Consider the following 14,808-nt stretch of genomic DNA (forward strand, 5'->3'; position numbering starts at 1 on the left):
CAGATGGGGGTTTCAGTAGTTGCTTAGCAACAACAACAGCTTTTCCAAAAAGCATCTGTTTATTTCTGCTAACCAAAAAATTAAAAAAAAGTGCCGTGCGGTGGACACAGGTGGTTGGTTAAGCTTTGTAGACAGTAGGAAGCCTCTTAACAATGCTGGCCTTGTTTGTTTTGTCTTACTAATTGGAAAGAACAGCATGATTTTAAACATACTTTTTAAGCCTTTAGTTCTATGTTAGATTTAGTCATTTCAAAGTTTTTTCAACTGTTTTCTACAAATATGGGGCTCTTGTACAACTTCAATAACTGACAAATCAAACAGTAAGACCGTCAATGATGACGTTTGATAGTCAGGTAGAAACACGCATTCACTAGGAGGGGTTAACTTTCCAATAAAAAGTAGGACAGACAGATTCAAACTAACGCTGGGGCGTCAAGAGGTCAATGACAGGCAATTATTCAGTCATGATGAATTTTAATTGATTTGAGTTTTACTCCATTATTCTTTGAACTGATGCTGTTTCTCTTCCAGCAAAAGCAGAGAAAGAAGTAAATCCTTCACTTTTATCATGCAGTCTGCAGCAGTAGAATCTGAGAATGGTGCCTGATCTAAGACTTTAAACATTGAGTTTCAAAAGAAACACATTGTGGCAAAACAAATTGTTCATTTGAATGGAGAAAGACAAAAGAAAAGGCAACACCCAGATGTTGCTAAAAATAAACCAGTCATCAGAAGCTTACAATATGAGCATATAGGCCTATTGTGGCAGCAGAAAATCATATCACCATGAATCATCATCTGTACTACGTAGGCCCTATCATAATTACAAGAGTATGAAAATAAAATAATACAGAAATTATTACCACATAATGAAGGTTTTGGGTCAAGGTTAGGTGTTTATAAAACTTAAGCGCATCAGATGAGGGAAAATAAAGCCTGCAGCACCTTGAGAACTCATATTCAGAATCATATTCGAGGTATATTGCCAAGCTACACATACAAGGAATTGGACATGGTGTTGCTCATGCATTACGTTAAACATAAAATATTACAAAAAATAGGAAACAAAGTTAACAGCTGTACTGTTGAAAAAACTTAAACAGGATACATTTTTAAAATACAGTTATTAAAGAGTATTATATAAAATGTGTACAATGTATCTATATGGCATGAAAGAGGTGTATATTTTGTACAGGAATGTGCAGTATGTTAACAGGGGGTGCGCAAAATTTTAGGTGCAATGTACAGAGATATAATCCAAATGTAATGCATTAATTTAACGTGTGGAGTCAGATGTGTTGACTCAATATGATATTACAGTAATGCAACATGAAGTGTCTATTGTTTGGAGAATTGGCCTTCACTTTACATTAGCCGACTTTATGTCCACGTCCTCCAATGGGTCTTTGTTATTAATTATTGATATATTAAAAGTCTACTAATAAATCTGACTAAACCCACTGGCTTTAATGACAAGCCTTGAAACATTATTCCCAGTATACTCATACGCATATTTGGGTGTGATCTTACTTCCGTTAACAGTGTATTAAGTGCGCTTTAATCTCCTCCCACCTGCCCGGTCAGGTCGCGCGCTCCCGGTGAGTTTTATAGCAACTGTTGCCCAGTGAGGCAGCGCCATACTCACCGTAGTCCTGGCGACTGTAACCCACCAACAACAACCTCTCGCTCCATCATTACCACCTCCTCCACCATCCTCATCTCATCCACCAGTCAACGGCTCAGGTTTGGATACATTTTTTTTTTACAATTTTTAACACTAATTCAAACCCTTTCTCGCTTCAAGGGACTATTTAATGAGGAATATATTAATGCTGTGGTTTATGTTTTGCGTGCGGCTGAATGAAGGCTCGGTGAATAGCTGGGGTAGTTTGCTAGCGAGGGTGTTTCTTTGTGACGTGGTAGCCTGATTGCTAACGTTGCCTGTAGATACCCACAGCTGTGAGAGGTCCTGCTCGCTAACAGAAGCTAGCTATGTCCTCTCACAGGGCGACTTGTGACTAAAACTGACCTAAACGTGGTTAGTTTGGCAGAAAACATGTTTTTCTGTGTCACTTATTTGTTCAAACTCACCATGCTGAGTGATAGCATCGGTCTGGGCTAGTCACTGATGCTAGCTGGTCAGCTGGAGTAGGAGCAGGTGTCTGTTGTTGCTAGGTTGCTAACGCCAGCGTCGCCTGCTTGCAGCGCCTGTTGGTGTCCCTTTTTTAAGCTAATGTTACGGTGATATAGCAAGTTTGTGCTCCGACTGACTCAATTTATGTTGGTATACAAGATCTATAACGTATATCTGCAGTGGAAAGTGCTGTGAGTTAGATTTCCACACACTAACTGCTATTGACAATAGCTAAGCCATTACTTTCCCTTTTGTCTTAGGGAGCAAGATAGCCTCGCTAGCTCTCCATCTGCCCCCTTTGTGGCATCAGATAGCTGTGATAAGGTCTCTGATAAGACAAGGCTAAGTTTTTCAGCGGTCAGCTTAGAGTATTAAAAAATACAGCCGCCATTTAACATTAAAATACGTAAATTGTTACAACCCATTTTCATCAGGGATCATTTCGTTATTCTGCATTGCACGCTGTAACTGGGCAGGTAACGTCAAGATTTATCCACCCCTTTTGCAAGACAGGTATACTTACTGATTACTGATTGACAGTCAAAAGATCACAATTCCTATTTTACGTTTTTTTGTCTAGGTGCGTGGGAAAGAAAAGGAAGTGTGTATTCAATCTAGCATGCCACAGTAACCGGGGAAGATGCCTCGTATTTAGTTAATACATTAATGTTGTGCCAGATTGATTTGTGGCACTCTTAAATTCCGGGAAAAAAACATGCTATATTTGATATTAAACATGCTCACTTTCCTCGCTACAGAATTGTAAACTTGCAGTCCTTTTGGTGGTTTGCATTAACAGAGACTTGGTTTCTTTATATTGCATCACAATTATTCCTGGGTCCATTGGGTTTTCTGTGCAGCTGTGACCTCTGATTTATTGTTAGGGGAGCAAACAGGTGTGTGTATGTGTGTGGAGAGGTGAGTAGAGGACAGGTGCACCTCTAGTAGCGATGGGCCTCTTGACCACCTAGGCCTATCTGTGTGTGTCCACCATAAAAAAGCAAATATCAATAAATAGACTTGATTGCCTTTCATCATCCCTACAATAATGCTGCCTTTGCAATTATATGTTAGCTATATGAACCAGCAGGTATCTGTAACTACTTATGTTTAAGTTCAGCGCATTAGAACAAGCTTTCTTACTACAGTTGAAGCCTGTAAAAAATGATTTAAATGTATTGATCTATTGGCATATACATCCCATAATAGGCCAAACGCAGACACCCTTTCCACACACAAAACAGGATGTTGGGAACTGCTAGTTATCAGATCATGTTACCACTTACCTGTAGTCCGCTAGAGCAGAAATAGTACCATGCCACCTGCTGCCTGGATCCTGTTACATTTCCAATCACTTAAAGAGGGGCTGATTAATTCAATTATTCACTCATCCATTTTCATGGCTTAGCAGAATGCGGCATGTTTGGTTTGTTATTTGCCCCGGCTTGCCTGAAATAATGTATATTGTTGATGAAAGAGGAGACTTTAGATGACCTTGTTTTTCCTTTCTAAATCCACATCTGGTAGTTAGGGAAAACAGGGTACACGCAGAATAGTTTCTTTGACCTATTTTTTGATGCTTCAAAGATATTTTGGCACGTTGGACATCTTTTTTATCCAATGTTTCTGGCACTTCTTTTCTTTCTTTTAAACTTTTTCTTGCAAACCAAACAATATCTCATAAAATAGTGCAATGCTTTTGGCATTAAAATCAATATGTGCATTCCTTTATTCCTTTATAATCTGAAAACCCAACTCCTAAACAAACACAGCACTTTGCATACCTCCCCACCACTTCAGCTCCCAATAACACCTCCCTCCACCTGCTTTCCTGCTGTAGTAGCTTGTTATTGTGCCCCTGTATTGCCTTGGTTTGCAAGCACTGTATGTGCATACTTTATAACATTGTTCACAAACCATCTCCAGTGCATCAGACTCCACCTTTCTCACGCATGAGCATTGCAAAGGCAAATTATGCTCCCGTTTATTTTCTGCTTGCCGCATCTGTGAACCTCTCTGCTATTTGCTGCCTGAAGTGTTAGCAGGAGGAATTGAGGGGAGCAAACGCAGGGCAAAATGTTGCCCTCCTTGGTGGCTTTTGTTCCTCTGTGTCTTTGTAGGGCTTGCACTTGCTCAGTGGAGCACAGTATTTAAGTGGGCCACAAGGGAGTGCCTGAATGGTGAGGCAGGAGGTGTGTGTTAGCGTGTGTGTGTGTGTTTGCGGAGGGGGTTGGGGGTGAGGCAACAAGAGTGTGTTGTGATGCAGGGGGCTCGTTTCCTCGATGAGGTGGGCTCAGTCGGGGCCACGTTACTTCTGCTATCAAACTGCAACGTGGAATATAAGTCTGCATTCTCCTCTCCTCATGAGTCCTTTTTTTAGCAGTGGGATGTAGCGAGCTGGAGGCTACAGTTTTGACAGTGCGCTTTGACATTTTTATCACTTTGGTAGCCTGCATCCAATGGCTTTCAAACCTCAGGGTAAAGCGGTTGGCTGTGTGTTAAAGCGTCTTTATGTGTAGTCAGGGTCGTTGATTTCTGTGGAATGATTGTCGCAGTTTACAGTGTGTTGCCGAAATCGCAGAAATATTTGAACAGGAAAGTAGTTTATATTTCCACAAGCCTTTCTAGCCGCAGCCTGCTGACATGTCTGACAGTGATAGTAAATACATATATCCCCCCCCTCAAGGTGTCATGCTGAAAGCAGTAGACTTTGCCTTAAGAAAATGTTTATTTTCCCTGCTGCTCTACTGTTTCTCACATTCAGCGCACCAGGACAGACTAATTCAACTTCCAACTTCAAGTTTGACACTCATCTCCTTAAAGCGAATAATGTGACAGCCTTTATCCCGAGAAACAGGCCGGTATGATGTTGAAGATAAAGGGAAGGGGCAGGCTCTCCCTGGAGAGATTTGAAGCTGTTAGGAGACCCAGCTTAATTAACCAAGAGAGGCTTGTTCATGGAAACAGTGATGGGGAGGAGGTGGCCTTACCCTGCAAGGAATGGGTGATGCCCAGACTATTATTAACTCACAAACACAGGTTCAGCATCGGTGTCTTTTCACACTCTTATCTCTATCTTTAAATCTTTCGCTTTAGCCTTGATTAGCGCAACGTAGGTCTTGCTTTTATTAGTAGAAATGTACAGAACAGATCTGTCTTGTACACTTGAAATTAGACTTGCCGGGATCCTCACTTAGTACCGATCTCAGGGCTTCCAACCTTAAGTAACATTAAACCTGGGAAAGTGGGGACTGACGGAGCAACGAGAAGCAGCATCTATTTGGAGTTTGTTAAATATTAACTTGTTTTATGGCTGTGAACATGGTGACAAGACCATGTGTCGCTGATGCATGAGGCTCTCAGTACATTGAGTACCACAAGGCAGAAACAAGTGCTCTGGTAGAATTGCTCTTGAGCTGCTTTGGTAGCTTTAATTTGGGTAAAACAGACGGGGGGTCTGTACTTAAAGCCTCATGTCGTCTATTATGCCAGGATAAGTTAGTTTCTCATTTAGGAATACTTTATGTCCTCGGCTAACCAAATCATGTGGATACTTTTAGATGTATTTCCTCTATGCAAATATTCAGTCGTATAATAGATGTGTTTATTTGTTAAAAGATGCCGAATGTTCTGGACACCTGGTCAACATATAAAGATGATGTTCAAGCTTATGTTGTTACAATGTTTTACATTTGCTTTGTTTATTTGTTGTTGTCTAATTACACTAAGACTGTGTTTTTGCTGTCTTTTTAGGCGCCATGCAGACCCCTGAAGCAGGCGCTGACTCCACCTCCACTGTCCCTCTTCAGACCACCGTGCCTGTCCAGCCTACCGGCTCCGCCCAGCAGGTGCCTGTCCAGCAACAGGTACATCCAGTCTGTGTGTGCATGCTACTTATGTTTGTGGGTCTGTATTTTGTCGCTGCAATATGCGGACGTAGTTAATTACATTATTAATTTGCAACTCTTGTCATTTGTCTTGCCAGGCCCAGACTGTTCAACAGGTCCAGCATGTTTACCCAGCACAGGTGCAGTATGTGGAGGAGAACAGCGGCGTCTACACTAACGGCAACATGTGAGTCAGTCCGTCACGCAGCTCCGCTCTTACAACACTCCTCAAATATTAGCGCTGCGTCTCCGCAGCCCGCCGCGTCTCCTCTTAAGTCTCTTCACACCATCATTCATGTCACAAGCACATGTCGGCGGGAGCGCATTCATTTTTATCACGTGTTGTTTTCTTTTCTGAAGGGGGGGTGCAGTTGTGTGTTTTGATTGTGCGCAGTCACCTGAACATGTCCAGAAGTAGGCTTTAAGTGCTGACGCTCTGCCAGGGTCCCCTGGGTGCGAGGAATTGGGTTACATACCACTAACGAGCCCAAGCTGTGTTTGTCCTACTGTGATCGCACACACACAAACGTCAGCTACTGGTGGAAACACAAAGTCACACAACCACCAACCAGCTGGACGTATAAGCTGAAAAGTGGCCTCAACATCAAACGCAAAACTTTCTTATATATAGCATTATTTGATGCCTTTGATGTGAGAATCAGAATCAGATTCAGCTTTATTGGCCAAGTATGTGGGAACATACAAGGAATTTAACTCTGGTTTTCTTTGCTCTCAAAGTACAGACACACATACTGAACTTAAAAACAGGTTAGACAAAGGTAACACAGACGCTTAGACACTAAGAACTAAATCTAAACTACTATAAACAGACCGATGGATACAAAAATATTTAACACATGTACTGTATAATTGTTAGCATATTAGCTCAGTAGGTTTCTTATATCATGAAGGCACCATACTTGGTTTTGATAATCTTCATATTAAGCAAATGAAAACAAACAAATCTAATTTATGATTAACATTAGAGTGCTTAATCATTAAGACGAGCCCTATTCGATTGGGGCCCTGTGGACTGAATCAGGCCCCTTAGTAACCTCAGTCCAGCCCTGTTAATCATTCATAAAAAGATTAATAACGTGAAAAAAGTATTTATCTTTTTTTATTTTTAAATTTAAAGGAGCAATTCACCGCTGTCAGTCACAGCTGGTGTTCTCTGTAATCGATTGAAGCAATAAAATTTGAAATTGGCGAACTGGCCCTGGTGATTTTATCATTGAATAAATGTATAAATTAAGTTGTTTTATGTCTTAAAACCACTTACACACAACACAATACATTAACAAGAACAACAACAAGAGAAAATCAGGAAACATGAAACAAAACAGATTCAAAGTGCTTTTCCAAACTATGTGATCAGAAATCAATCCAAGACAACAAAAAACATGTTCGTAAAAAGGGAACTTGTTGCTTTTTTTGTTGGCTTTTGACTCTATTGGATAGGACAGCTGTAGTGAGACAGAAAATGTGGGCAGTAGAGAGTGGGGGATGACCTGCACCAAATGATCGGCAGACTGGGAGTCAAGGCTGCGATCACTGCGTCGCGCACTATGGCCCCTGCACATGGGGCGTCCGCTCCACCAACTGAGTCAAACCAGCTCCCCGTTTTGTTGTTTTTGAAACCTCACTGTTCACTAACACATTCTCATTTCTTTTCTCCCAAAAAGAGAAAATAATCAGAAGGAATATGAATCGAATGATCTGTTGTTATTGCAGTAAATAACCTAACCTCTCCTCTTGCACAGAAGAACCTACACGTACTCGGAGCCGCAGCTGTACAGCCAGAACAGCGGAGGGAGCTACTTTGACACGCAGGGCAGCTCGTCGCAAGTGTCCACTGTGGTGACATCTCATGGCATGACCAACAACGGAGGAGGAGGAGGAGGCAGCGGGGGGATGAGCATGAACTTGGCGGGGGGTCAGGTAATCAGCAGCAGTCCTGGGGCCTACATCATGGACAACGCTGGACCCCACCCGGCCACCCAGACGGCACGAGCTTCCCCAGCTACTGTAAGTGCAACGGGCCCCACGCCTGGAATCTCCCTGTTTATTATTTAATTATTATTTAAACTGTGTGACATTATAGATAGATGCTACTTTTCTGTGCACTTCCTCCATGATGGTGTGTTTTATATCTAGAGTTAATCCTTTCTTATTGTATGCAGTGCGCTACGTCTCTATAGTGATCTTACTGCTGCCAGCATTGTAACCTGTAATATTTAATGCTCAGCTAATACAGAGCTCAGCTTCCATCCCTGCATTTATCTCTTATTCTCACTCATTGATGTAAAAGAAGGTTGGGGAAGGGGCCTCTGGAGACATCTAGTTAATAGCTTTGCAAAAGAGAAAAGCTTTTTTAATGTTATCAAAATGTGTCTTGTATTTTTAAAGTAGTCTGGCTTTTTCTCTGCACATGAAAGTTGTGTTTCTGTGCTTGTAAAATCTAGTAGGGCTGTGTGGTCCTGCTCTGCTTGGGTTTAGCGGTGCTTGCTTTAGCATCCTCTCTAGACTCTCTTTATTTTTGCTGTAGCCACTAACGTGTCTACATCAACTCTTTATTTTCCCTGCTTTAGTTTTTATTTCCCCCCCTCTTACCTTTTGTTGTCCTGTGCTTCATGGTTTATCAGATTGAAATGGCGATTGAGACGCTCCAAAAATCTGAGGGTTTATCCAGTCAGAGAAGCTCGCTGCTCAACAGCCATGTAAGTTGTTTTTTTTATGAATGCTTGCCCTCGCTTTACCTTGACTTCCCTCTCTTGCTTTTCTGCCTCTCTGAACGCAGATTTTTTTTTTGTAATTGTCACTCTATCTTTAGATTCACTTGCTGCTATAGAAATGCTTCTGCAAAGGTGTCGTGCTGCAGCATCAGGATTAGGCTGTCAGTCTTGAGGTCTTGCTAGGCAGTTTGTGTGGATCTCTTGAGTTAAAAAAAGACATGTATTCTCTTGTAGCTCCAGTGGCTGTTGGACAACTATGAGACAGCAGAGGGCGTAAGTCTACCACGATCCACCCTCTACAATCATTATCTGCGCCACTGCCAGGAGCAGAAACTTGACCCTGTCAATGCAGCCTCTTTTGGCAAACTCATCCGCTCCATCTTCATGGGACTTCGTACAAGGCGCCTCGGGACAAGGTTCACATTTATTTTAGATTTTCTTTTTCTTAAAGTCTGAAAAGTTATCATCTTATGGAAGGATGCTCGCCTGGTACATCTTACTGTCGTCATGAATCTATACCCCATTCTAAACGGTTCTTCTGCCCCTCTCCTCCAGCCATTTGAACTTTTCTGTCCACCTCACTTTAAGATTATGCTAATGTGTTGACACCTGCTTTTGTCTTGCAGAGGGAACTCAAAATATCACTACTACGGTATACGAGTGAAGCCAGACTCCCCACTCAACAGACTCCAAGAAGACATGCAGTACATGGCCCTCAGACAGCAGCCTGTTCAGCAGAAACAGAGGTACCCGTGCTAACCGCACATGCCGCAAATGCCGTGACACAGGTCGCTGTTTTTATAGACGCTGAGGTGAGCCGTGTGATTTCAGGTTCAAGCCGGTGCAGAAGTTCGACAGCTGCTCTGGGGAGAATTACTCAGGTGGAGGCCAGCCCCATCCTGGTGCAGCAGAGCAGACGGTCATCGCGCAGAGCCAACACCACCAGCAGTTCCTAGGTCTGCTGCACACGACATGCGCTGAAATATACATGATGTTTCCAGATTATTCCACAATGGGGGACTTAATTGTTTTATTTTCCCTCTGACAGATGCATCGCGGGCACTCCCGGACTTTGTGGAGCTGGACCTGGGACAGAGCAATACAGAGAACATCAGCGCAGAGGATGTGAAAGCTCTACAGTCCCTTTACAGAGAGCACTGTGAGGTGAGAGAGAAGTGCTTCTATCGCGGATCCTTCCTCAGTGCTTAAAGAAAGTAATCCCCGTCAATGCTGTGGCATTTATTGATATATCATCGTCAATATGACTATGTAGGCCTTGGGATTGTACAGTCCTCTATTGATCCTCTTGGACTAGCTATATTTTCCACCCCTTAAATATTTCCCTTTCTTCCCTTCAAGATTTAAGTCCATATTTTTCACCCTTACATAATTTAATCTGCCAGCATCTATAAGGGCAGCAATTTACCACTTTAATCTTATCTAAGCTATGTTTAATGAGGCCAGTCAGAGAGTTTGAAAAAGAACTCTGTTTGTTTTAGCTGGAATCAGAGTGTTGAAACTTTAGGAAAGGTCATGTGTGTGTATAGTGACAGAGATTTGTAAATGCCAGCTGCTGGCATTTTGGAACAGATTTTTCTCTTCATCCTGTGAAGTTTTCAATCACAGCTCCACTAATGTCTGACAAACTAGGGATCAGGTCACACACAGGCGGTGGCCCTTTCTGTTATGGCTTTCTTCTTCATGATTAAAGAGCCAGGTCACCCAAATTATAAACAATAAAGTAGATATTTCCTCACTTTAATAATTGACAATATAAGGGATAGACCGATTATCGGCGCCGATATTTTGACACATCTTTTTTTTTTATCCGACGGTAGATAAGAGATCAATTTAAAACTGGGTTGTTTTGGCTCTGATGCATATGCTTAAAGGCATTTAAACAAAGTTAAGTGTTGGAGTTTGAATTATTCAAAATTTTGACGCCAATATTTTCACTTTTACTGCAAATGAATATCGGCTTCAAATATCAGTTATCGGCCTCCTTGACTACTAATAATCGGTATCGGTATCGGCCCTGAAAAAAACATATCGGTCTATCTCTAGACAATATCCTGCACCCCCTGCATAATGCACAGACCTCACTCTCAGCACTTTTCAAAGGGAATGTTGATGTTCTCTGCTTGTGTCTCAGGCTATCCTGGATGTGGTCGTCAACCTCCAGTTCAGTCTAATTGAGAAGCTGTGGCAGACATTCTGGCGTTACTCCCCCCCTGACTCAGTAGAGGGCACCACTGTAACAGAAAACAGGTGAGGTCAAGCTGATGATACTAAACAATGCTGTTTTTTTTTTTGTAATTTAATTCATTTTAAGATAATCTAAAAACTCGAATGCACCTGCTTTTTGACATTTCTCAGCAGCGTAAGTGAGATTGAAGCCCGGCTCCCCCGCTCACAGCTACTGGTGCTGTGCAGAAACGAGGCTGTGCTCAAATGGATGAGCACCTGCGACCATCTCATGTACCAGGCCCTTGTGGAGATCCTGATTCCTGATGTCCTGAGACCCATTCCCAGTGAGTCACAGTTATAGACATGCTTCATGTTGTTGTTTTAAAGGGTAATGCTCGTCATTTTAAAATAATGAACTCTTTTCTTTTTGTCTTTTTTAGGTGCCTTGACTCAAGCCATTCGCAACTTTGCCAAAAGCCTGGAAGGTTGGCTCAATAATGCCATGAATGCCATTCCACAGAGAATGATCCAGACCAAGGTACTCTCTCACAAGACGCATAAAGATCACCTGTTTCTAAAATATAAAATGAATGCACAAGGGTAATGTTGATATATTTTATTTTGAAAGGTATGCGTTCTATAGTAGGTAACAGCTGTGCTCTTGTGTGCGTTCTTGTCGCAGATTGCCGCTGTTAGTGCCTTTGCGCAAACACTGCGCAGATACACATCTCTGAACCACCTGGCTCAGGCGGCACGTGCCGTGTTGCAAAACACGTCACAGATCAACCAGATGCTGAGTGATCTCAACCGTGTTGACTTTGCCAACGTACAGGTCAGGACAGCTCTTTGTGTTTGTTTATTCAGCGGTGATGCTTCTGTAATGTGTGCTTAACCATTCCTTCTCCATTATAAGGTGTTTTCCACAGCAGGTACTTTCCCCAGGAACTAGGAAGCTTTTGAGGAACCAGAGTTTAAATTTAAAGTCCCTGCTCGGGGGGTAGTGCTTTCCCAAAGGTCCAGGAACTTTCAGAGCAGGGCCTGCAGTACTGATCGTTTCTGATTGGTCGAGTGCTTGCAGTGTTTAATTTCGACCACCATGTTTAAAAGACTGCAGCTGCAAGCTCACTGTTATCATCATGCTTCAAGATTGTTTATCACTGTGCTTTGAGATGGAGTCAGAGAAGAAAGCTGATGACAAAGCCTTGCTCTCCTCCATGCTCACAGGCTAATTGTAGTGTCGATGATTTGCATCATCTTCCCGGGACTTTAGGCCGCTATGGAAACGCAGAACCATTTAGTTCCTTGAAGAGAAGTTCCCGGTACTTTTGGTTGAAAATATATATGTTTTACCTTCCTTCTACAAATGTGAACCTCTAGTTCTTTCTGTGTTGCCGTATAGGAGCAGGCATCGTGGGTGTGCCAGTGTGAGGAGGGCGTGGTTCAGCACTTGGAGCAGGACTTCAAGGCCACATTACAGCAGCAGAGCTCTCTGGAGCAGTGGGCGGCCTGGCTGGACAATGTGGTCACTCAGGTGCTCAAGCCTTACGAGCACCGGCCCAGCTTCCCCAGAGCGGCCCGACAGTTCCTGCTCAAGTGGTCCTTCTACAGGTCGGCACAGACATATGTATATAGAGACATGTTTATTAGTTGACAGTGTTGTTTTGGAGGGAAATAACACTTGTTTTTTCATGTGTCTGCAGTTCTATGGTGATCAGGGACCTGACTCTGCGCAGTGCTGCCAGCTTCGGTTCCTTCCACCTGATTCGCCTGCTCTATGATGAGTACATGTTTTACCTGGTGGAGCATCGGGTGGCCCAGGCTACTGGAGAGACACCCATTGGTGTCATGGGGGAGGTAGAGACCTAACATCTCATCTTCAAAGTGTTTTATATTATTTATACACTATTTATAAACACTAAAACCAGCACCAAAAGCCGCTCTAATTATGATGTTTGTCTCTGTTTCAGTTTGACAGCCTGAACACCCTGTCCCTTACGAGCATTGATAAAGGTATGTGGCAGAATACAGTATATAAGGCACAATATCCAGAGAATTCAACTAGTATCTATAAGACAAAATAATGTGTGTTGCTCTCTCTTGTCTAGATGAAACGAGTGGCATGGACAGTGACCTAGAAGAGGACACGGAGGAGTCCGGGGAACCTCTTGCCAAGCGAGAGAAGTCAGAGCACGAGGTCATCCAGGTGATCCAGGTCGGAGCCCTAGCGGACGGGTCCCACCCTGTAGTCGGGGTCGTCCAGCCGGGCGTCCTCCACTCGCTCCCGCAGCCTCCGCAGGACCACAGCGAGCACATCCTCACCCCCTCTGCTGGTACTCCCACCATCCGCCACTGCAGCGCCACAGGCAACACCTACGCCTCCGTTTGAGGGTCTGATGCTACCACGGGCTCTGACCTATGCTGTCTCACTCTCCACATATCTCTCTCTCTCTCTGTAAGTCTCCGTCTTTTTCACGCATTGTGTCTGTCTGCACTTGTGTGGACACGCTCTCCTCCCTCCTCTCTAGCTTGAGTCAGTTGCGGGGGGAGGGGGGTGCTGAAGTGATGATGATACTCTGGCCGAGACGTGCTGTCGGTGTCTGACTGCTTAGATTCTGGATGTGTCGTCATCCCGTAAGTCTTTGCTCTCTCACAACGCAGCAGCTGGAGGACTAATTTAGCCCGTTACACGTTTCCTGCCTCTCTGTCTATACAAGACAGGTTTTATTTTGAAGGGCAACTCCTTCAAACTACTGATGTCTCAGAGCTCAAATCCATGTCACTAGTCCCAGTGGAGAAAAGTCATCAAGACGTTTCGTCTGTTGTAAATAGTTTTGCTGTACTTTCAATTGGTATCTCCCAAAACTCATGGTGCTATCATTGTGTTTGTTTTAATTTCCACCTGTCCCTCCTAATTTTAGTATGATTTATTACAACATGCATTCAAACTGCTGATTAACATTTGGTGGAACAAAATATTTGGAGTATTGTATGTAGCTTAAAAAAACAAAGGGATTACTTTTATGTATCTATGACTTTGGAAAAAGGATTCTAGGGCAGTTTTGTCTGTTTGAACGTAGTCACTCACAGATGATCACTTTTAGATTTTAGCCACAGAAAAAGAACCCCCTTAAATATCTGTGCTGCTACTTCTGTATATAGACATGAGATTGAGAAGACTGGCTGTACAAAACCACTTCCTCAATGCTAGCTTTTCTATGCACCCTGTGCATAACGCTTGCCTTTGTTTCGATGCTCTGTAGTGCCGTTTACATGACCAGCTGTCACCTTGAAACACAACTTAGTAGACATCTTTTGTTGTTGTTGTTTTTTTTCTGTCTTAATGAAGTTTCTTACGTTAAAGAAGGACCAAAAACAAACCACCTAGAGGAAGCTGAGAGTGAGCCTTCCGGGCCACCATCGAGCTGTTTCCTGTCCCACAGTGCCATGTTGCAGAGCAGAAGGAATGTCAGGGATTTAATGTACCTCGGCTTTATCATAGTGCCTTATCCTTAAATGCAGCTGTCCTTGTAGTCCTGACTGTGTGCTGTAGAGAGCCCACAGCCCCCTCTGCATCGTCCCAGCCACACATTTGGCTTTCTGGTGACTCGTGGCTGGATTTGGGCTGGCTCATCAGTGTCGAACACCACGGGGATGCAGGCGCAGACACACCTGTTGTTTTTCTCTGGATCAGCTCTACTAAGCTTATGTGAATCATGGTTTTTAGCCTTGCTCCGGCCCTCACTCTGCCCTCCTGAGGCCTATTCTTGCATTAGCCTTTGTTATCGGGTGAAGTGTGTGTGCACATGTGTGTACGATTGCATAGGTCTGCAGTGTCTTTTTTATGTACATGTGTATATAAGCCTGC

The 14,808-nt window shown here is 43.2% G+C and overlaps 1 protein-coding gene across 1 annotated transcript; it reads left to right on the plus strand.

Moving 5' to 3' along the window:
* The first annotated feature begins 1,673 nt into the window (after positions 1 to 1,673).
* On the plus strand, positions 1,674 to 13,464 carry rfx3 (regulatory factor X, 3 (influences HLA class II expression)). Its single transcript, XM_069673831.1, has 17 exons — positions 1,674 to 1,743; positions 5,888 to 6,009; positions 6,120 to 6,208; positions 7,785 to 8,049; positions 8,667 to 8,741; positions 8,991 to 9,172; positions 9,383 to 9,502; positions 9,588 to 9,712; positions 9,805 to 9,920; positions 10,909 to 11,024; positions 11,133 to 11,287; positions 11,384 to 11,481; positions 11,626 to 11,775; positions 12,343 to 12,551; positions 12,644 to 12,797; positions 12,911 to 12,953; positions 13,049 to 13,464. The coding sequence occupies exons 2-17, from the start codon at positions 5,893 to 5,895 to the stop codon at positions 13,327 to 13,329; spliced, it is 2,295 nt and encodes a 764-aa protein (XP_069529932.1). The 5' UTR covers positions 1,674 to 1,743; positions 5,888 to 5,892; the 3' UTR covers positions 13,330 to 13,464.
* Positions 13,465 to 14,808: the final 1,344 nt, after the last annotated feature.

The sequence above is a fragment of the Semicossyphus pulcher genome, unplaced genomic scaffold (assembly GCF_022749685.1).
Source record: "Semicossyphus pulcher isolate SPU_LCO1_2020_fin unplaced genomic scaffold, fSemPul1.0.p SCAF_22, whole genome shotgun sequence".
Lineage (NCBI taxonomy): Eukaryota > Metazoa > Chordata > Actinopteri > Labriformes > Labridae > Semicossyphus > Semicossyphus pulcher.

Bases quoted from the DNA above. Each gene is read 5' to 3' on its own strand.
- rfx3 (XM_069673831.1), top strand. From the start codon at position 5,893: ATGCAGACCCCTGAAGCAGGCGCTGACTCCACCTCCACTGTCCCTCTT. The intron at 8,742-8,990 runs GTAAGTTGTTTT...ATTCTCTTGTAG, and splicing joins GCTCGCTGCTCAACAGCCAT to CTCCAGTGGCTGTTGGACAA. The intron at 12,552-12,643 runs GTCGGCACAGAC...ATGTGTCTGCAG, and splicing joins CTCAAGTGGTCCTTCTACAG to TTCTATGGTGATCAGGGACC.